We start from the raw sequence: 23,331 nt of genomic DNA, 5'->3' as shown, positions 1-23,331 counted from the left end.
CAGATGTCATGCCCGGTATAGTGCTCTGGGGTCCCACTGACTTGCCCCCACCTCCATTAATTTTTCTAAAGCTCTACCTCCCTTCCCCTTCATGACCCTTCCTTCCCCAGAGTGTAAATGTTGACTCTTTTCCATTCCTGTTGTTTATTCTCGACAGTACCGACCTCTTTCATCTGCTACAGAGGAAATAGCTGGAATTGTTGGGCGCTTCCCTTGTTTATTTTCGTCTCGCTGTTGTATACCATATGGCATACGCCGATTACATTGGATCTACTCTGGCTCCTACATTTCTGTATAAAATTTTATCTGATCCCTTGATACCTTTGTTCCTTAGACAATGCCATGCCTACGTGACCAATAGGATGGCCCTTTCTTTGGTGGCTATGGATGCAAGTTCATGATTGCTCCACCATTGATGGCTATTTTTCGTCATGCATGCTTATGCCGTGTTTAAACTAAATAGAAACAGGTTTTTTTTTTTAAATGCCCAGGGTTCTTACTGACTTTTTAGTTACTTTTTTTAGTTCTGGGGCCACTAGTCCTCTGAGCAGTGGGCATGTGCTTTGCTGAAAAGCAGAATCTTGGTCTTACCGCTGTTTAATTGTAGGCAGTTGGACGCCATCCAGGGAGCTCTCGTCCTCATACAATCATTGAATCTGTTCTCAGTGGATTCAGGATTGTGTCTCATGGAGATGATCAGTTAAGTGTTGTCTGCGTAAGAGGTGACTTCAGAACTGCAGGATCTTGAGCCAGGGGGGGCCACATAGATATTAGAGTGTTGGGCTCAAAGAGGAACCCTGTGGCACCCACTCGTCTAGGGCCGTGGTACCAAAGTTCAAGGATTCTAGGAGAACAGTTTGGTTCCGATCACTAAGAACATTTTTGAGCCATCCAAGAGCTTATCCACCAACACCAATCCCATGAGTCATTGGGTCATAATCGCGTGTGAGACCATGTTGAATTCTGCAGATAGGTCGAGTAATACCAGCAAGGCTGAGAGACCTTCGTCAAGAGAGTCTGATTGTATCTAATACTGCCACCAGCACTGTTACTGTGCTGGAAGAGGAGCGAAAATCTGACTGGGAATAATCTAGGAGAGAGTGACTTTCTAAAAGACGTGCGCTGTTTATTTACCATTGTGTCTATTGTTTTACTAAGAAATGAGAGCAGCAATATCGGCCTATGGGTAGATAGCTCCTGGGGATCGGCTGTAGGGTTTTTTTTTTTAGGATAGGCCTAACCTGAGCTGCTTTCCAGCTCGTTGGAAGAGTTTCAGTACGAAGAGAGTGGTTGAACAAGCCATTGAGAGCCAGAAGACAGACATACAATACGACGTCAGTGTGGTACGTGAACAAGCCAGGGGGAGTAGGGTCTCCTTGGCCGGTACAAGCCAGGGGGAGTAGGGTCTCCTTGGCCGGTACAAGCCAGGGGGAGTAGGGTCTCCTTGGCCGGTACAAGCCAGGAGGAGTAGGGTCTCCTTGGCCGGTACAAGCCAGGGGGAGTAGGGTCTCCTTGGCCGGTACAAGCCAGGAGGAGTAGGGTCTCCTTGGCTGGTACAAGCCAGGGGGAGTAGGGTCTCCTTGGCCGGTGGGCATTGAGGCAGTGGTCTTGGGCACACTGCGTAGGGATTTGCTTAACAGCAATCACTTACTGGCTGTATGAATGTGAGAGCCGACAGCTCGGGCTGAAATTATCTTGCGGATCATGAGTGGTGTATGCTGCTGGAGGAAGTCAAATAAATCAACTCCTCAAGTGGAATCAGTCGCCTCCTCGGAAAACGCTCAAAGCCAGTAGTTCTGTACCTTCCTGAATCCATTGAGGAGAGCCTTTGGACTCTCTTCAGTTGAGGCAGAACTTTCAGCTACACTCTACCCTTCCCCCAAACACTTGATTACTTGCGGTAAGAGCAATGTTAGCAGTTACCAGGCAGAGTCATTCTAATTGCCCTAGGTTGGCCAAGGAGGGTGTGGTATGCAGACCTTCGCCACTTCTCTATCTCCTCCCTCAATCTGCTGTTCAGATCGGACCTTCTCTCCCAGTTTGGGATTGGGATGGTGCTTCACCCCGTTCTCAAAGACCTACAGCTTCACACCTGAGCGGGGACATTTAAACTCCTTTCAACTACCTCTTAAGGTGGTCGACATAACCCTGTCAGCTCGACTCTCCTCTGAAAATCAGTTTATTCTGGGAGCTGGCCCAGCTTTGTTTCATGGTGCGCAAACAGCGTAGATCCTCTTCAGGCGTGTTTGCCGCATCTCCTGTCGTTCTCGCTGTCCCTAACCCGGAGGGGGTTGGTACCTTGAGGGGGTATTTGGCTGCATTGTTGGGGTTCCTCTCTCGGCCCGACAGCCTTCCCTGTTCAAGACCCTGTTGTGATGCATTGTCTGAAGGGGTTGACTCTCTGCATCCACCACCTCCCTCTGTTGAGCCCCAGCTGCTTCATTATCTTGTTTTTGTTTTGTTTTTAAACAAATGTTATTCATTTTCCACATCGTGACCGATAATACAGTTTTACTGCGTGAGACCGGCCTCACGGCGTGGCCCTCCCAATCACCCAGCCAACCTGCAACCACGCTCAAGACACGACATCTCCGACTCCGGCCGCCCCAGCCACGCCTTTCCAACATACAGGCATATAGAAAAAAATATTTTAAAAAACGAGACAATATGGCAGCGCTCATCCGAAGGGTGGCTCCAGTAATTCACTAGTCCTTGAAGTCCAGTTAACATTGTGCTCGCCCTCTCGCCGAAACCTTTGTCAGCCCCGCTTCGGCGGCAGCAGCATCACATTGTGGGGAAAAAAGAACCTATTTCTTATAACTAATAAACTTTAATACAACCCCCTACCCCTCCCTGCTGATGGCACCTGAAGCAAATAGTGAAGAATAATATTAAGAAAAATGAGGAAAAAAGGGGGGGGGAGCGGTAAGTCATTCCAGTCATACAGTGGAACATGTCTTGTGGCCAACGTTGCTGTTATTCACTGTAATTTAATAGGAACCCCCAGACAGAGAAATGGAGATGGCTCCAATTTGCATATTTGCCTTACGTAACTGATAAGGTACATGTCCCAGCTTATACAGTTCCTGGGGGTAGGACATCCGTTGCCTTAAAGATTTCCAATATAGCGTCCCAGCACATGGATATGGCATTTTTCTATAGACCCCTCTTTTCCTCAGCCCGTATGGCCGTACTTTCCGCCAGTCCCCGTTTAACCATCTCATCCCTCCAGCTCTAAAATGTGGGGGCAATTGGGAATTTCTACTTACTAGTTTTGCCCCATTTAGCTAACAATAAGGCCAGATCCATAAATCTAGCTTGGACTTCGCAACCCTTCCGTCTGTTATATAATCCTGAAATGTAAACTTCTGGCCCTTGGTGCCCCATGTCGCCCAGTGTCTCTATCAGTATTTGCGCTATTTCCTCCCAGTACCTCCGTAATTTACTGCAGGACCATAACGTGTAGTAAGTCGGAATCTTCGTCATAACACCTAGGACACAGGGCATTTGCCCCAGGATATATGGTGGTAATGATGTGTGGCATTAAGTAAGCGCGCTGGCTAACCGTGTATTGAATGGATTTGAAACTAGTATTATGAGACACGCGTTTCGGGTATTCCAATATAATCGACCATTCCCTGTCCAGCAAAGGTCGAGCAAGGTCTCGTTCCCATTTACCGCGTGCAGCATCCAGGGTTGGGGGGGTTGGTGCATGCATATACTGCGATACAACCAATGTGTGAGGTGACTACCTGTCCCCATAAGATACAGTAAGTGGCCTAGCTCATTTTTAGGGGCTTCTGTTCCCTGGGGGGCCCAGTTTTTCTTAACATATGTTAAGCTAGAGTGTGTCAAAAACAGTCTATTTGGTACATTAACAAAATCCATATGGGAGAGTAGTGAACCAACCCAAACAGATTGCCCACTGTATCAACCCCGGCCTGTGCCCAAGGATCAAGCTGGCATGTTGTTAATGTCCCAATGTTCGTTGGGATACCCAGCAATGGGCTATTCGGCGCATAGGCCGGGTCCTCTGCCGTGTATCGTGCGCCATTCTCCAGTAATCTAGTGCTGTCTGAAGGAGCATGTTAGATGAGGTGGGGGGGGGGGGGGGCTCAGTATTCGGCACAGTAAGCGGCGCAGTCTGCCCTGTGCTGACATTCGTGGTGTGTTTGCAATTTCATCCAAATCTCCACCGGCTAGCCAGTAAGCCGGCCAGTGAAGCTGTGCAGCAAGACCGTAAGCGTAGAAGTCGGGCGCTCCTAATCCTCCCGCACTCGACGGGAGTTGCAATTTTTTCAAGCTCAGCCGACGTCTGCCTGCACCCCCAAATTAAGGTAGTTAATAATGTATTCAGAGTTTGGAAGACAGAGGTTGGAAACCTTACTGGCAAATTAGTAAATAGATCTAGCAGCCGCAGTAGGACCACCATCTTGGAGATCGCAAGCCTGCCTGCAGCCCAAACGTCCAGAGTGCAACCTGCGACCTGAAGGAAATAATCTCCCTCTGGAGATTCCCGTCAATCATCTCTTGTGCGGTCCGGTACTCTTGTATTCCCAGGTATTGAAAAGTGGAATGGGCCACTGCAATGTGATGCGTTAGGGCAGTGGTTCCCAATCTGTGCGCCGCGGCACCCCAGTGCGCCATTAGGAGTAGCCAGGGGCGCCACGCACGATGTGTGAAAGATAGCCTGTGACTGTGCTGAGGAAGCTTCTAATGTAGTTGTGAAAATGTGCGCAATTAACAAATGATGCGGTCAGCTTGAAGGCAGCAAGTGAATCTTATCTAACACCCAGCCGCCCGCGGCGCAGGGGGAGTTACAAATGCCACCTGTGTGATCTGGAATCACTTTGGCCCAAGAGCGCAACGACGCTTACGACCTGCTTTCAAGTAGCCTTCGCTTATGCACAGCAGACTGTCGAGCGTTGTTGCTGCTCGTGTTCTGCGCCTCGGAGGACCCTGCATAATTTACAAAGTATGGTTGCACATTAGAATACTACTTAATAACTGCAAAAAAAGGGGACATGAAAAACTTGTGACCGGCCAAGCCCCTGTAATTATGCTGGCACCGATGCAGTGGCTGCCCGGCTTGCGCTTTCGGAAAGGCCTGCTTGGGGTGTAAACAGTGCCGAGTGAGACTGAAATGGAGCCAGCAGCCCACCGCCCCTCCCAAGAGGGCAAAGTAACCACGAGGGAATTACTGCAAAATATCTTAAAACACTAAAACGGCCACATAAACGGACCTCTTCAGAAACGCAGGCTCCTGCTAATGATTTCTTGTAAAATCAGCCTTTTATGACTTTCCCTGTTCTACATCTTTTTTGACAAGCTTGTAAGATTAGCAAGCGGCTTCTACAATGTGCCTCACCTCCACAATGGTCATAGAAAGCATTCAGTTCTCATCTGTAGTTTACAAAAACATATATACCTTTTTTTTTTTGCAATCACCTTTCCTCATGGCAGGAAGCTTGTCATTTATTCTCAAAGGGCAGTTTTCGACCCTGGCAGTTGCAGCTGGTTGAAAATGTGATATTACCACTGTGTGGTTTTTATGGGGCTATTATGGCTTTGTGAATGGGCATTTATTTCTGTGTGCAGTATCTGAAAAGGAGGGCTTGGGTGGGACATCGAAGCTGTAAGAAAAGTGCCCCCAGTCTCCCATTTGTGCTGCGTCCATTGAGTCTTTGAGGTGCACGACAAAATGACCAAAGCTCCACTGAGCCACTCACTTCAAGTGGATGGGATGGGGGTGGACTTCTCCTTAGAATGTGTAAAGTTTATGTCTGAATCAGCGATAGTAAAATAAATCACGGGGATGGCTAACATATCGAAGGTTCAGAGAGAGTAGCAGGAACACAGTGATTTAACCCACCTTTTGCACCGTTGCCAAGCAAGGTGCTGATTCTGACTGGTTTGGGCCCACAGAACCATCTTCATGTTTTTTGAGCCTGAACGACCATATTAATAAGTAATAAAAATAGAGTTCTGGCTGGCTGTCTCGATTCCTACTGCATCTGTCCCCTCTTGCTCATTTGCAAGAGTTACTATTCTGTTTCTAAATACTTTAGTTATTAAATTTAATGTGTAAGATCGTGCTTCGTCTCATTGTGATAAACGATATGCGTACATCAAGACTCACATGATGGGGAGCCACGGCCAACTGCCAATTAGGTCAAGGGAGCCACAGGTAGAAAAAGTTTGGGAACCACTGCGTTAGGGACATCGCAAGCATCCGGCGTGTCATTGGAAAAGAACGCACTGGATTTATCGTAATTAATCGCCAGACCCGCAACAGTTTCAAACTGCCGAAAAGCCTGCGCCGCAGTCCGCACATTTTCCTGCAAATTGCGTACATATAGGATGATGTCATCGGCATATTAAGTAATAGAATGGAGAATATTAGATGTGGGGGTGCCCCAGTCAATCACCTCTGATCGGATCTTACAAGCGAGTGGCTCCATGGCTAACACGAACAACAGGGGCGAAAGGGGACAACCCTGCCTTGTGCCTCTCTGCATATCCAGGGGTTCAGAAATCTGCCGCCCCGTGCGCACCCTAGCGGTAGGGAGATGGTATAGTGCTTGCACCCACTGAATGTATTCAGAGGGAATACCCAATTTCTGCAACGTAGCTAACATAGATTCCCAGCTCAGTGTATGGAAAGCTTGAGTGATGTCCAATGACCAGCACAAGCAACAGTTGATGGACAGAATGCAGAACAATGTCATACATTCACCCCAGTACAGAGATCTGGGCCTAAATCCATCGTTTTTTTGCTCACCGTGCCGTTCCAGTTTGAACCCAGCCAAATGCAAATCTGTCTTGACCCTGTGCCTCATGGGAACAGTCCAGCCCGAACTGCCAAGCCAGGTCCTCCCTGGACTGGAAACCAGCATGCTAGGACCGGTTTCGGGGTTTCACCCCTCATCAGCCAGGATAGCTTGACTCCAGTGGCATGGAGAGCACGGACCCACGTCTGGGCATACCCTTCCCACTCGGGGTGACAATTGCAAAAACAACAATTGATGGACAGAATGCAGGACAATGTCATACATTCACCCCAGTGCAGAGATCTGGGCCCAAATCCATCGTTTTTTTCTCACCATGACCGTGACCAGCACCAGCTTTCGATAGTTTGGCAGAACAGTGGATTCGTATCGAGCGCGGCTGCTATATCGGGGGGGGGGGGCTGCTGTGGATATGAGGCCGCATCGATCAGTGTGGACTCAGCCCCTCTTGTGCGGCCTCAGCCTTCGCGCCAGAATGTTGCTAAGAATCTTCTCGTCGGTGTCCAGTGGCGATGGTGGTCGGCATGCATGGAGTGTTGAAGGGTCATGGCCTGGTCTAGGGAGGGAAGTGATCAACGCCTGTGCTCTTGAAAGTGGCAAGATACCGGTCATTAGCTTGTTTTGACATGTTTGGTGCAGTTTCCGTCTGCGCCCCTTCGCAGGTGCCAGCAGCGGATGTTCATCGTTAAACCTTTTTTCGGTGCCACTTACCTTGTCCAGGCAGGTCAGTGAATGACAGCCCTCGAGTTCCTGTGCACCATTCACCAACCAGGGGTGACTTCCTTCCCAAAGCGGTGACGCGCTTTGACTTATGTCAGTCATCACCCTCCGACCTTGTGTCCCCCACTGGACCCCGTGACGAGCGACCTCACATGTTGGACCCTCGGCGAGTGTCCGGGTTCTGCCTGGACTGCACCGCGGGTGAAGCACTGGATCACCGGGGGTGTGTTGAGCCCTGAGGTTCCAAGAACGGCAGAGCGCGCCAGAAGGGGGCGCTCTCCAGACTGATCCTTCTCTACATTAAGACCTGCAATGCTTGGGCCGGGAAAGACCCCCCAAGGGTTCAGAGTTCATTCCACCAGGGACTCTGCCCTTGCCAGAGGGGTTCCTGTTGCAAACATCTGCAACGCGGCGCCGTGACATCCCTACGCCCTCGCGAAGCACCACTGCCTGGATGCAGAGGCCATGGGGGCCAGATCGGGTCCGGGGAAGGGTTCTGGTTCGGAATCTTATCCGTGAGGCCTCTGCAGGGAGAAGCGTCCATCAGAAGGAGGGACTTCCCTGCGGGACGATCTTTCTGGTGGCTGCTGTCTCTTCTTGCAGGTTCCTCACCGCTCCCGCCCTCCCTGTTCCATGGGTGTGTAATACACGAAGTTAATACGGTCCCAGTTCTAGTTTGTGCGCTCGGTACTTCCGAGGGCAGCCATCTGTTGGCCTCCTGGAGAAACTGGATTGAAACTGAAGCTAGGGTTGGTGCTGTATGTCTGCCAAGATGTCATCCGACGTCACTTCTAACATTGATAGGAAGCCAGCGCCCTCTGCCGGAGACCTGAGATCGTTGAAGTTTAGTCTGGACACGGGATCGTCCTGCAGGTGAGTAATTCACCGCATCCCCCAGAAAGACGCTGCCGCGGGGAAGAAGCGATCCTTTAGGTAAAGAAGGAAAACTGCTGTTTTGTAATCTGTTGCTAGTATCGGACTGCAGTCCTTCCAAGTTATGCTGCTGAAAATAAAAATTAAAAGACACAAGGAGTGAGCTTTTATGTTTTATTTGCTCTGAAAATATATCTGGAAATCCTATTTATTGCTTCGAGTGAATACAAATGCTGATTGGTCCTGACGGCTCTCTGTTGCATTTGGCAAGAATCGCGCTATAGGAACACCACATACATTCGTGCGCACGTCATACTTCTGTTCCTGGACCGGGCCTCCTTGCAGCCCCGTTCCGGGAGTTGTGTATTTCTGTTGAGTGAGAATCTTTCCAGGTGTGAGAATCTTTCCAGGTGTGAGAATCTTTCCAGGTGTGCGCCGCGTTGAGCCTTCTCTGCGCCCGTTAACTCTCGGTTCTTTCTGTTTCAGCTCGAGTGCAATGACGTGGTCTTATTCTGGCGGATACAGCGCATGCTGTCAATCACTGCCAACACCCTGCGGCAGCAACTCACCAACACCGAAGGTAAGTTCTGCAGCAGCACGGGACACTTTCAGGGTTTAACTACGTGTAATTTAATGCACTCTCAAATTGACCTCACTTCGTACTTGCCATTGGTTCGCATAGGGATCTGTTGTGTTACATTTTGCTATTAAAGAATTGTGATGAAAATGTGAGGCAGTCTTGAAAGGACGGGCGCTGAAATGTTTCTCACCCCTCTTCTGGGTAGCTTCATGTCCCGCGGTTAGCGGCGCTGCTCACTTTTGATTTGGGTTTTTGGGGACGTGTGAACACAGAAGGCACAGAGTTAATAATTTAAAAAAAAAAATCACTTTGCGAAGTAAATCAACGCGAAGTGCTGGATGTTACTGGACATGGTTGTGATAAAGTGAAGCTCATAAAGGGGGGTGCTTTGTTCCCAGCATTTGCAGTCCTGCAAGGCATCCTTTCAGGTTGAACCCCTCTCTGCACGGCACTGTCACAGCGTAGAAGGCACAGCATGTAGCCCTGAATCCTACAAGTGCCAGAAATGAGTGTGAACTGTAATCAAGAAGTGTCCCTGCTTCTTTACCGAAGTCAGCCGTGTGCGGGGGCCGTGTGCCGGAGTCGGCCGTGTGCGGAGGCCGTGGGGCGGAGGCAGCCGTGGGGCGGTGACCCTGTGCCGGAGTCAGCCATCATGGGGCGGGGGCCGTGTGCGGAGGCCGTGGGGCGGAGGCAGCCGTGGGGCGGTGACCCTGTGCCGGAGTCAGCCATGGGGCGGGGGCCGTGTGCGGAGGCCGTGGGACGGGGGCCCTGTGCTGGAGTCGGCCGTGTGCGGAGGCCGTGGGGCGGAGGCAGCCGTGGGGCGGTGACCCTGTGCCGGAGTCAGCCATGGGGCGGGGGCCGTGTGCGGAGGCCATGGGGCGGAGGCCGTGGGGCGGAGGCCCTGTGCCGGAGTCCGCCATGTGCCGAGGCCGTGGGGCGGAGGCCGTGAGACGGGGGCCTTGGAGCGGGGGCCGTGAGACGGGGGCCTTGGAGCGGGGGCCGTGTGCGGAGGCCGTGAGACGGGGGCCTTGGAGCGGGGGCCGTGTGCGGAGGCCGTGAGACGGGGTACTACTGCCAGATACCAGGCTCTGGCCTGCCCTGGTTTCACTCCCTCTCACCGTCTTTAATTCTCTCTTTTCCTTGCTCCCCACAGTCTTTGGCTCAGTCTCTTTCTCTCACACTTACCTTTCTCTGAGCCTTGTTTCCCTGTAAACATTGACAGTCCCTCCCTGGGTGCCCCTTTGGCTCGCTCAAGGTACAGCCAGGGTGGTACATTCGAGCCCGGACTTGCAGTGGTATGGGGGCTTCGCAGATTAGAAACGAGAGGTCAGAACATGTGCTGCCGTGTCCAGTGCTTGTTTGTGCTTTGTAAGGTACCACATGTGCTGCTGTGTCCAGCTAGGGGCTGCCCTGACCGCAGGTGTGTGAAAGGTATTCTACCTTCACAGGGGGGTTTTGAGAGCAGACCCCCGAGCGGTGCTTCAGTTCCTTGGGGTGCAGGGGCCGCTCGAGGCTTCAGGGGACATCTTGTTGTTGTCGGGTCTTTGCTGGGTGTGGCTTCAGGCCCCACCGCTGCTGCTAAGCGCACACCCAAGGGTTCAGGGCGGTTCTAGGCTTCAGCGGACAGCGCCTTCCAGCGCAGCACTAGACTTCGGAGATCACGGTGATTTTCTGATGGAATCTTGTAACCGCCTGTAGCTCACCTTTAGAATCTCCCCAGATCCAGACGGGAAGATTCCAGCAGCAATACTGCTGTGCGCCGGCAGGTGGCGCCCTGCGCCGTGACTTCACTCCCTCCCTGAAGTGATGAAGGAGCCGCTTATAATCAATCACTAGTCCTACTCGTCGCCTTTGTAGGGGCTCGCTTCCAAATTGTACCCGTCCCGTGACTAGTTTTGTTTCTTGCAAAATGATTTTTGTGGTTTGTAAGGACCCCGTGCCCCCTCAAAACCAGCGTTTAAACTGATAGGACCTGGTGCAATCTATTTTCAATGGCTGATCCCCGCGAGGCGTGCTGCTGCTGTCTGGCGCACTCCTCCGAGTCCTGCGGGGAGTGTGTCCTACACTCCTCCGAGTCCTGCGAGGAGTGTGCCCTTCGAGGAGTGTGCCCTAGTGAACACACTCCTCCGAGTCCTGCGGGGAGTGTGTCCTACACTCCTCCGAGTCCTGCGGGGAGTGTGTCCTACACTCCTCCGAGTCCTGCGAGGAGTGTGCCATACACTCCTCCGAGTCCTGCGAGGAGTGTGCCCTTGTGAACACACTCCTCCGAGTCCTGCGAGGAGTGTGCCATACACTCCAAATCCTGCGAGGAGTGTGCCCTTGTGGACACACTCCTTCGAGTCCTGAGAGGAATGTGCCCTTGTGGACACACTCCGAGTCCTGCGGTGAGTGTGTCCTACACTCCTCCGAGTCCTGCGAGGAGTGTGCCCTTGTGAACACACTCCTGCGAGGAGTGTGTCCTTGTGAACACACTCCTCCGAGTCCTGCGAGAAGTGTGTCCTTGTGAACACACTCCTGCGGGGAGTGTGTCCCTGTGAACACACTCCTCCGAGTCCTGCGGGGAGTGTGTCCTACACTCCTCCGAGTCCTGCGAGGAGTTTGTCCTTGTGGACACACTCCTGCGGGGAGTGTGTCCCTGTGAACACACTCCTCCGAGTCCTGCGAGGAGTGTGCCCTTGTGAACACACTCCTCCGAGTCCTGCGGGGAGTGTGTCCTACACTCCTCCGAGTCCTGCCGGGAGTGTGCCCTTGTGGACACACTCCTCCGAGTCCTGCCGGGAGTGTGCCCTTGTGGACACACTCCTCCGAGTCCTGCGGGGAGTGTGCCCTTGTGAACACACTCCTCCAAGTCCTTAGCTGAGTGTGCCCTTGTGGACACACTCCTCCGAGTCCTGCGAGGAGTGTGCACTTGTGAACACACTCCTCCGAGTCCTGCGAGGAGTTTGCCCTTGTGAACACACTCCTCCGAGTCCTGCGAGGAGTGTGCCCTTGTGAACACACTCCTCCGAGTCCTGCGAGGAGTGTGTCCTTGTGAACGCACTCCTCCGAGTCCTGCGAGCAGTGTGCCCTTGTGGACATACTCCTCCGAGTCCTGCGGTGAGTGTGTCCTACACTCCTCCGAGTCCTGCGAGGAGTGTGCCCTTGTGAACACACTCCTCCGAGGAGTGTGTCCTTGTGAACACACTCCTCCGAGTCCTGCGAGGAGTGTGTCCGAGGAGTGTGTCCTTGTGAACACACTCCTCCGAGTCCTGCGAGGAGTGTGCCCTTGTGAACACACTTCTCCGAGTCCTGCGAGGTGTGTGCCCTACACTCCTCCGAGTTCTGCGAGGAGTGTGTCCTTGTGAACACACTCCTCCGAATCCTGCGAGGAGTGTGCCCTTGTGAACACACTCCTCCGAGTCCTGCGAGGAGTATGCCCTGCACTCCTTCAAGCCCTGCAAGGAGTGTGCCCTTGTGCACACACTCCTCCGAGTTCTGCGAGGAGTGTGTCCTTGTGGACACACTCCACCGAGTCCTGCGGGGAGTGTGTCCTACACTTCTCCGAGTCCTGCGAGGAGTGTGTCCTTGTGGACACACTTCCCCTTCTACACTCCTCCGAGTCCTGCGAGGAGTGTGTCCTTGTGGACACACTCCTCCGAGTCCTGCGGGGAGTGTGTCCTTGTGAACACACTCCTCCGAGTCCTGCGGGGAGTGTGTCCTTGTGAACACACTCCTCCGAGTCCTGCGAGGAGTGTGTCCTACACTCCTCCGAGTCCTGCGAGGAGTTTGTCCTTCGAGGAGTGTGCCCTTGTGAACACACTCCTCCGAGTCCTGCGGGGAGTGTGTCCTACACTCCTCCGAGTCCTGCGGGGAGTGTGTCCTACACTCCTCCGAGTCCTGCGAGGAGTGTGCCATACACTCCTCCGAGTCCTGCGAGGAGTGTGCCCTTGTGAACACACTCCTCCGAGTCCTGCGAGGAGTGTGCCATACACTCCAAATCCTGCGAGGAGTGTGCCCTTGTGGACACACTCCTTCGAGTCCTGAGAGGAATGTGCCCTTGTGGACACACTCCTCCGAGTCCTGCGGTGAGTGTGTCCTACACTCCTCCGAGTCCTGCGAGGAGTGTGCCCTTGTGAACACACTCCTGCGAGGAGTGTGTCCTTGTGAACACACTCCTCCGAGTCCTGCGAGAAGTGTGTCCTTGTGAACACACTCCTCCGAGTCCTGCGGGGAGTGTGTCCTACACTCCTCCGAGTCCTGCGAGGAGTTTGTCCTTGTGGACACACTCCTGCGGGGAGTGTGTCCCTGTGAACACACTCCTCCGAGTCCTGCGAGGAGTGTGCCCTTGTGAACACACTCCTCCGAGTCCTGCGGGGAGTGTTTCCTACACTCCTCCGAGTCCTGCCGGGAGTGTGCCCTTGTGGACACACTCCTCCGAGTCCTTAGCTGAGTGTGCCCTTGTGGACACACTCCTCCGAGTCCTGCGAGGAGTGTGTCCTTGTGGACACACTCCTCCGAGTCCTGCGGGGAGTGTGTCCTTGTGAACACACTCCTCCGAGTCCTGCGGGGAGTGTGTCCTTGTGAACACACTCCTCCGAGTCCTGCGGGGAGTGTGTCCTTGTGAACACACTCCTCCGAGTCCTGCGAGGAGTGTGCCCTTGTGAACACACTCCTCCGAGTCCTGCGAGGAGTGTGTCCTTGTGAACGCACTCCTTCGAGTCCTGCGAGCAGTGTGCCCTTGTGGACATACTCCTCCGAGTCCTGCGGTGAGTGTGTCCTACACTCCTCCGAGTCCTGCGAGGAGTGTGCCCTTGTGAACACACTCCTCCGAGTCCTGCGAGGAGTGTGCCCTTGTGAACACACTCCTCCGAGTCCTGCGAGGAGTGTGTCCTTGTGAACACACTCCTCCGAGTCCTGCGAGGAGTGTGTCCGAGGAGTGTGTCCTTGTGAACACACTCCTCCGAGTCCTGCGAGGAGTGTGCCCTTGTGAACACACTCCTCCGAGTCTTGCGAGCAGTGTGCCCTTGTGGACATACTCCTCCGAGTCCTGCAGTGAGTGTGTCCTACACTCCTCCGAGTCCTGCGAGGAGTGTGCCCTTGTGAACACACTCCTCCGAGTCCTGCGAGGAGTGTGTCCGAGGAGTGTGTCCTTGTGAACACACTCCTCCGAATCCTGCGAGGAGTGTGCCCTTGTGAACACACTCCTCCGAGTCCTGCGAGGAGTATGCCCTGCACTCCTTCAAGTCCTGCAAGGAGTGTGCCCTTGTGCACACACTCCTCCAAGTTCTGCGAGGAGTGTGTCCTTGTGGACACACTCCACCGAGTCCTGCGGGGAGTGTGTCCTACACTTCTCCGAGTCCTGCGAGGAGTGTGTCCTTGTGGACACACTTCCCCTTCTACACTCCTCCGAGTCCTGCGAGGAGTGTGTCCTTGTGGACACACTCCTCCGAGTCCTGCGGGGAGTGTGTCCTTGTGAACACACTCCTCCGAGTCCTGCGGGGAGTGTGTCCTTGTGAACACACTCCTCCGAGTCCTGCGAGGAGTGTGTCCTACACTCCCCCGAGTCCTGCGAGGAGTTTGTCCTTGTGGACACACTCCTGCGGGGAGTGTGTCCCTGTGAACACACTCCTCCGAGTCCTGCGAGGAGTGTGCCCTTGTGAACACACTCCTCCGAGTCCTGCGGGGAGTGTGTCCTACACTCCTCCGAGTCCTGCCGGGAGTGTGCCCTTGTGGACACACTCCTCCGAGTCCTGCGGGGAGTGTGCCCTTGTGGACACACTCCTCCGAGTCCTGCGGGGAGTGTGCCCTTGTGAACACACTCCTCCGAGTCCTTAGCAGAGTGTGCCCTTGTGGACACACTCCTCCGAGTCCTGCGGGGAGTGTGCCCTCGAGTCCTGCGAGGAGTGTGCCCTTGTGGACCCACTCCTCCGAGTCCTACGGGGAGTGTGCCCTTGTGGACACACTCCTCCGAGTCCTACGGGGAGTGTGCCCTTGTGGACACACTCCTCCGAGTCCTGCGGGGAGTGTGCCCTTGTGAACACACTCCTCCGAGTCCTGCGGGGAGTGTGCACTTGTGGACACACTCCTCCGAGTCCTGCAGGGAGTGTGCACTTGTGGACACACTCCTCCGAGTCCTGCGGGGAGTGTGCACTTGTGGACACACTCCTCCGAGTCCTGCAGGGAGTGTGCCCTTGTGGACACACTCCTCCGATTCCTGCGGTGAGTGTGTCCTACACTCCTCCGAGTCCTGCGAGGAGTGTGCCCTTGTGAACACACTCCTCCGAGTCCTGCGAGGAGTGTGTCCTTGTGAACACACTCCTCCGAGTCCTGCGAGGAGTGTGTCCTTGTGAACACACTCCTCCGAGTCCTACGGGGAGTGTGCCCTTGTGGACACACTCCTCCGAGTCCTGCGGGGAGTGTGCCCTTGTGAACACACTCCTCCGAGTCCTGCGGGGAGTGTGCACTTGTGAACACACTCCTCCGAGTCCTGCGGGGAGTGTGCCCTTGTGAACACACTCCTCCGAGTCCTGCGAGGAGTGTGCACTTGTGAACACACTCCTCCGAATCCTGCGGGGAGTGTGCCCTTGTGAACACACTCCTCCGAGTCCTGCGAGGAGTGTGCCCTTGTGGACACACTCCTCCGAGTCCTGCGGGGAGTGTGCCCTTGTGAACACGAAGCTGTTCCAGGAACGCAGAGTTGTACATCACCAAACACTCACAGATCTCTCAGTAATGCCACTCGAAGTCCAAGGCCCGAGGCTGTTCCAGTCACAGGTTCTCGTCTCTTCCAAACCTTCCGGGAAGTTGAAGTGTAGGAACCAGAAGCCAGGTGAGATCCCCTCAGTCCCGCCCCCTCTCGGCCTCAGAAGTCGTGAGGTCCCCCCTGCTTTCAGTCCCGCCCCCTCTCGACCTCAGAAGTCATGAGGTCCCCCGGTGCCTTTCAGTCCCTCCCCCCTCTAAGTCTGAGAAGTCGGGAGGTCCCCCCGGTGCTTTGCGGCGTCGCCCCAAGTCCCCCCACCGAGGATCCAATCCCGGAGCGGGTGCTGATGCAGCCCGAGTTTATGGGTCCATCTATGACGTCACACCAGATTAAGGCCTTTTGAAAGACCACGTTGTCCAGTTTTGGCACCCTTCCTGCTCTCTGGTGCCACTCCGGGTCCCCGAGATCTTGGTTTACAGCTGCTGAGTCCGTCCTCGGCGCCATCTGTGCCAACGGTACCCACCTCGAGCTCGGCTCTGATGCGAGAGCCCACTTCCAGTCCGGCACTAGAATCCGCGCTTCTCCCAATGACATCGAGACCGGCCCCATCGAAGCCGGAGGAGAACCCTGTTCCTATAACCCAGCTCCATTCCGAAGTCATCTCGGCCTCGGACTCGTCCCAAAGCCGCCCCAGCGCTGCTGGCCCTGGTTCAACCCACCCCAGCCACGCGTGCGCCTCGAAGCCGCCCCTCGGCGCTGCAACAACCTTTCAGCCCAGACTCTGATCGTAGCCAAGTCTCTGAGGCTGACAGTGGAGACGAGGGGGGTTATTTTTCCCAACACTTTATGCCAATCTCCACATGGAATTGAAGGACTGTACCCTCAACAGTTTCGCCCCTTTGAGACCACTCCAGAGGGTGGCGTACTGGCAGTACCAAGGCCCAGCACCCCCACAACATTCACCCCAGTCCTTTGAGGGGCAGAGATCGCGCAGACAGCTCCCAGACTTTCCGGGGCAAAGCACTCCCTCGTCCCCCACACATGTGGCATCAGCCTCCAGGATGCTTTACTTCGCCCTTCGTGGCACACGACCATCCTGTGGAAGGTGGGATCAGGCGTTACCGGCACTGGTGGAAGAGGGTATCTTCTGACAGGTGGGCCCTGAAGATCATTCTGAGAGGACACGCCCTGCCCTTCCTTATAGACCAACCACACCTCCACCCACATCAGGCTCTTTCCGAGGAGCACCTCTCCATCTTGCTCCAAGAAGTGATTGATGTTATGGCCAAAGGAGCCATAGAGGGGGTCCCGACCCCAGAACAAGGAACTGGCTTCTCCTCCCCCTGTCTACTCGTGCCGCCGAAGGATGAACACCTTTGTCCTCGTTTTGCTCTCCGCCCTCTACATCCCTTCTTGCGGCGGCACGGATTCAAGATGGTCGCTCTGGCCCAAGTCCTGTCTGCTCTGCATCCATGCGACTGGAAGGTGGCTTTGGCCTGCAGGTTGCTTCTTTCACGTGCACATCCTGCAGTCCCTCAGATGCTAATTGTGGTTCAAGGTGGGCCTGGAGCTTTTTCATTTGCTGTGCACCCTTTTGGCGCACCAACGCCACTTGGGTATTCATGAAAGTAATGGCGGAGGTCGCAGCACGTCTTCGGAGGTTAAGGATTTCAGTCTTCCTGTTGGAAACCGGGCAACCGGGTTAGCAGTCACCAGGTTCCCAGCACAATGGTAGCTTGGCTCGAGCGGTTGGGGTCAGGCACCGTGTTAAGCGTACGTCACACCCTCACAATAACCATGCGTTCATCCGTTCCAAAAACGACACTACACCGTAAAAATAATGCAAGTCAAGTTGAAAATATATATGTCTTTATCTTATTTTCTCTTAGTTGCAGGTTTCATAACATAAATACAATACACTAGGATTTTCCTTCAAAAGAGCAGGTCAAATAAATAATACTACATTGGAATTTCAATAAATAGGTTCAGGTCCTCATTAAGCAAAGAATAAATAGATGTGCAATAAATACAGATGGCAAATAAATACAGTCAGACAATAAATATAGTGCAGGAATAAATTAGTGGATGACAATAAATAAAGCACCTTCAATAAATAAGGTAAAACAATCAATGACAGTTACAGTTCAAATCATTTTCATGAGGTCACTTGTTCTTACTTTGCCCATACACAACTTAAGGACACTTGGATGGCATGGGGGTGTCCCACCTAGATTGATCAAGGCTGGGGCCTAAGCTGAGGCAGAACAAGAGTAACCTAAAGATCTGGCCCTCCAAAGCACAAAACCCTTTATGGAGGTCACTGTACCAGTCTCAGTTCACCCCTGGCACTCCCAGGCTGGTTCTAACACCCTTTTAGCCCCTAGAATGGTCTTTTAGGGCTCCACGGGGCCTCAGACGCCCCCTCTACCACTTACTGTCCTTTTCAAGATGATCGGCTCCGCTCGGCACCGTGTCGACGCCGTGAGGCGGCTCCGGATCGATGTCGTTGGGCGGCCTTGACTCGATGTCGTTGGGCGGTCTCGGCTCGATGTCGCTGGGCGGCCTCGGCTCGATGTCGCTGGGCGGCCTCGGCTCGATGTCGCTGGGCGGCCTCGACTCGATGTCGCTGGGCGGTCTCGACTCGATGTCGCTGGGCGGCCTCGGCTCGATGCCGCTGGACGGCCTTGTCTCGATGTCGCCTTCCGGCGTCGCAGGGACTCGGTCTCCCCGCTTCTGGGTGTCTCCGGAGTGCGATCCCCACTCCCGACCTCCGGCGCGCTTCTCCTCCGTTTCCGGCGACTCCGGTGGGCGGACTTCACTCCCCCGTCGACGCCTCACCTCGACTTCAGGTGACTCCCGACTCGACCTCCGGCACCTCTCCACGACCTCCGTCGGCGCCCTCACTCGACCTTGGGTGATTCCCGACTCGACCTCCGGCGCCTCTCCACGACCTCCGTCGGCGCCCTCACTCGACCCCGGGTGACTCCTTACTCGACCTCCGGTGCCTCTCCACGACCTCCGTCGGCGCCCTCACTCGAACTCTGGCGGCTCCGGGTACGACGTTTGCTTTCTGTCAGCGCCGCTTCTCTACCTCCGGCCCCAGGTCTCCAGGCTTCTCGACGTCAGGACTCCAGGAGGACACTGCTGAACAGGTCAGGAGCTTGCTGTTCTTCTTCTTTAAGGCCTGTTCCAGATATTCAGTTCTTTAAGATGGTTCTTCTAGTCTTGATCCCACACAGGGCTCTAGGCTGGGCTTGGTCAGTAGAGACTAGCATCAAGGGTGGGTTTCTGGACCCCACTCCAAGCACTGGTTTCCACCTCTGCTGCCTTACTCCGACCTCCTTCTAACTCTGTCCTCTCTCTTCTCCAGTCAGTTGCCAACCGCCACTCTGAGATGGCCTCCCAACATTCTAAACTGCCTCCCACTGTCACAGGGTTCTAGAATGTTCCAGAAGGTTCTGGTGATGTCACAGGTGACAATGGGTGGCCACCATTTTGTGTTTCAGGCCCTCAGACAGAAGTTCCAGGGGTAGGGAAAATGGCTCCCTGACCCTGCATCAACACTAAAAAGTCTGGTGGTTCCCAAAAAGGAAAAATTATAACAGGGTTTGAGGCAAAAGTGGGACAAAATAAATAATGATGAGGAGGGTCCACCCAAAGGGCTGACAGGTCTAACACGCGTCCCCCCCCCCCCCCAGCTGAAAGTGGGGAGAGCTACCCAACCCCTTGGGAGTTCTCATCACTAAGGCGGAAATACCTTGAGAGACCGTCTGCATTGGCGTGGTCCACTCCAGGCCGATGTTCCACCTGAAAGTCCATTCCCTGTAGGGAGATAGACCACCTTAGCAACTTGGGATTCTCCCCCTTCATCTGCATCAGCCAACAAAGGGATCTGTGGTCGGTCTGAACTAGGAAGTGCGAGCCAAACAGGTATGGCCGCAACTTCTTCAGAGCCCATACCACGGCAAAGGCTTCACGCTCTATTGCACTCCACTTCTGTTCCCTGGGAAGTAGTCTCCGGGATAGGAAGACCACGGGTTGATCCAGACCCTCTTCATTGAGTTGCGATAACACTGCCCCAATGCCATGTTCCGATGCATCTGTCTGGACAATGAACTCCTTGGAAAAATCTGGGGCCCTTAAGACCGGGGCCTCGCACATGGCTTGCTTCAGTTTCACAAAGGCCTGCTGACAAGCCTCCGTCCAGACTACCCGTCGAGGTTGTTTCTTGGACGTAAGCTCCGTGAGAGGGGCCACAATGGTACCATACCCCTTCACGAAGCGGCGGTAATATCCGGTGAGGCCCAGAAAAGCTCGGACCTCAGTCTGAGTCTTGGGGGGTTCCCAGGCCATGATAGCCTCGATTTTCGCCTGGAGGGGTTGCACCGCTCCCCTACCCACCAAGTGTCCAAGGTACACTACCGACCCCTGCCCGATCTGGCATTTACTGGCCTTGATCGTTAAACCAGCTTGCTTCAGGGCCTGGAGAACAGTTTGCAGGTGCCGCAAGTGATCCTCCCAGCTGTTACTGAAGACGGCAATGTCGTCCAGATAAGCAGCAGAGAAACTCTCCATTCCAGTGAGGATCTGGTTCACCAGACGCTGAAACGTGGCAGGGGCGTTCTTGAGCCCAAAGGGCATCACGCAGAACTGGTAGTGGCCCTTGGGCGTGGAGAAGGCTGACCTTTCCTTAGCTCCATCAGTCAGAGAGATCTGCCAGTACCCGGAAGTAAGGTCAAAGGTACTCAGATATTGGGCAGCTCCCAGCCGGTCAATCAATTCATCCGCCCTTGGAATCGGATTAGCATCAGTCTTGGTTACTGAGTTCAGTCCCCGGTAGTCCACACAGAACCTCAGTTCCGGTTGGGCACCCGGTGGTACAGCTTTTGGTACTAATACCACCGGACTGGACCAGGGGCTGCTGGAAGGTTCAATCACTCCTAGCTCCAGCATCTTAGTGACTTCACTGTGAATGCTGGCCTTCACCTTGTCTGTCATCCGGTAGATCTTTGACTTCACAGGTGGGCTGTCTCCTGTGTCCACATCATGGGCGCACAGGTGAGTCCTACCCGGAACAAAGGAGAACAACGAAGAGTACTGCCCCAGGACCTGGCGGCAGTCCTCCCGCTGTTCAGGAGTTAGGGACGGGGAGAGAATCACTCCCTCCACCAACCCATCTGTTGGACAGGCCACACAGAGGGCTTGCTCCCTCCCCGCACGACAGGGCCCGAGCTCCGGCCCACCAGGCATACCCCCGCGACAAGCACCTGTACCCCGTCTCCCAACGGATCTTCTGCCCTCGGACCACTACTCATCACGGGGTCCAGCCCACCGGCTTCCCCGGCCGGGTCAAGCCTCCATCTTGGGCCCTGCACCACGCGGCCGCGTGGCCTCACCCCGACCCCAACCCCGGGCCTGGCCGGCCCCGACATTCCGGCACCACCATCCACCCAGGAGGTGAGCGGACCACTTGGCAGGTCAATGGGAGAACGAAGTGTCAAGAGCTCTTCCCCCGCCAGGTGCCGATCGCCTCCAGCTCCCCCAGGCACTGGCTCCACCCCCTGCTGGGTGTCTGGACACCTTCTTCCCGGACCCTCCGACCTCCAAGTGCGAGGGTCCGGACATCAAAGGGCACCAGCCCTATAACTGGGGCAGCTCCGGAGCAGGAAGGCAGTTGTATCCTGGAGTCGAGAGACACCGAGTGAACTCAGCCTTGACGGCCTACTGGCGCTGCCGTAGCCCGCTCTTGTGACCCATCGTTCTGCCTGCTGGCGCTGCCGCGGCCTTCTGCAATCTCCATCTTCCTGGGACCTGCTGGCGCTGCCGCGGCCCGTTGTAACGACCATCTTCCTGGGACCTGCTGGCGCTGCCGCGGCCCGTTGTAACGACCATCTTCACCGGGACCTGCTGGCGCTGCCGCGGACCGTACATCGTCCATCTTCCTGGGACCTGCTGGCGCTGCCGCGGCCCGTTGTAACAACCATCTTCACCGGGACCTGCTGGCGCTGCCGCGGACCGTACATCGACCATCTTCCTGGGACCTGCTGGCGCTGCCGCGGCCCGTTGTAACAACCATCTTCACCGGGACCTGCTGGCGCTGCCGCGGACCGTACATCGACCGTCTTCCTGGGACCTGCTGGCGCTGCCGCGGCCCGTACCACCTAACCACCAAGCTCGAGGATTGTGAGCTCATCATTTCATCCGAACTACCTGACTGGTAAACAGACTGTCCCGCTACCCCCTTTCCTACCTTGCGAGACTCGAATCGAGGGGACCCCTGAGTCCAGACCTCCTTGTACCATTCAACCGTACCTTAAGAAGTGCTTATAAAGAACACTGAACCTTATCTGTGTGTGGTATCTGTCTGTGGGGGGGAAGTTACTTGTCTGTACGATCGCTGGAGACGGTTCTCCCCGGAGACCTCTCCTCCTGACCCCGGCCGACCCTCCCGGTCCGTCTACCTTTTCTAACACCATCCTTCTCTTGAGATGCAAATAAGTCGGGGAGAGGCTCGCTTTCCATGTCCTCTGCTCCGTCAGTCACCATTAGCAATATGACTTCGGGCCTCTCATGGTGGGGTTTGAGGCGGTTGGCATGCAGCACCCGTAGGGGCTGACGAGGGGTCTTCAGGTCCACCAAGTAGGTAGCCTTAACCTTCTTCTCCAACACCTCAAAGGGTCCTGACCAGCAATCCTGGAGGGCGCTAAGCTCTCCTGGTTCGATCACCCACACCTTCTGGCCAGGCTCCAACTCCACCGGGTGAGCATTGTGGTCATACCACGCCTTCATCACTGCTTGGCTGGCTTCCAAGTTGTCAGAAGCTTGCTTCCACAACTTAGCCATTTGGCTCCGGAAGGCCAGCATGTAGCTCACCACGTCCTGGGGAAGCTTTCTGGGAGTTCTTTCCCATCCGTCTCTCACCAGGCCGAGAGGTCCACGCACAGGGTGCCCATACAAAAGCTCGAAGGGGCTGAAGCCCACTCCCTTCTGTGGCACTTCCCTGTAAGAAAACAATAGACAGGGTAGGAGGACGTCCCATTTCCTCCGCAGGCTTTCAGGCAGACTTCTGATCATGCCTTTCAAGGTTTTATTGAACCTCTCCACCAGACCATTGGTCTGGGGGTGGTAAGGAGTGGTGAACCGGTAGGTCACTCCACACTCCTTCCACATGGCCCGCATGTATGCTGACATGAAGTTGGTCCCCCTGTCAGACACAACTTCCTTGGGAAAACCCACTCGGGTAAAGATTCCCATCAGGGCCCCAGCCACAACAGGTGCAGTAATGGTCCTCAGAGGTATGGCCTCTGGGTACCGTGTGGCATGATCCACCAGAACCAGGATAAACCTGTGACCAGCTGTAGTAGGCGGATCTAACGGACCCACAATGTCGATGCCCACCCTTTCAAAGGGGGTGCTAACGGCAGGAAGTGGTTCCAGGGGAGCTTTCAGCTTCACCCCTGTTTTCCCACTGGCTAGACAAGACACACACGTCCGGCAGTAGGTGTCGGACGACACTTTCATTTGAGGCCAATAAAAGTGTGGGACAAGCCGGGCAAAGGTCTTGTCTTGCCCCAGGTGTCCTGCCAAGGGGATCTCATGAGCCAATTCCAGAAGGAAGGCTCGGTAACGTTGAGGGACAACCAAGGCCTGTGACGATCCATGCATGGGTGCCTTGGGTTCACTGTAGAGGA

The 23,331-nt window shown here is 54.8% G+C and overlaps 1 protein-coding gene across 6 annotated transcripts in view; it reads left to right on the top strand.

The window, feature by feature from the left end:
- OPA1 (OPA1 mitochondrial dynamin like GTPase) overlaps positions 1-23,331 on the top strand; it is a 428,917-nt gene that overhangs the window by 282,253 nt on the left and 123,333 nt on the right. For all 6 annotated transcript variants that reach the window (XR_014970881.1, XR_014970880.1, XM_085635800.1 and 3 more), the window contains one exon: positions 8,868-8,961. Coding sequence is in view for 4 of the 6 variants with exons in the window: in XM_085635800.1 (XP_085491926.1) it covers positions 8,868-8,961 (94 nt within the window). In the remaining 2 variants the exon portion in view is untranslated. The remainder of the gene's footprint in view (positions 1-8,867; positions 8,962-23,331) is intronic.

Source organism: Triturus cristatus, chromosome 11, assembly GCF_964204655.1.
Source record: "Triturus cristatus chromosome 11, aTriCri1.1, whole genome shotgun sequence".
In the NCBI taxonomy this organism is placed as follows: domain Eukaryota; kingdom Metazoa; phylum Chordata; class Amphibia; order Caudata; family Salamandridae; genus Triturus; species Triturus cristatus.
The sequence above is the reverse complement of the archived record's forward strand: the minus strand, read 5'-3'. Positions and strand labels throughout refer to the sequence as shown.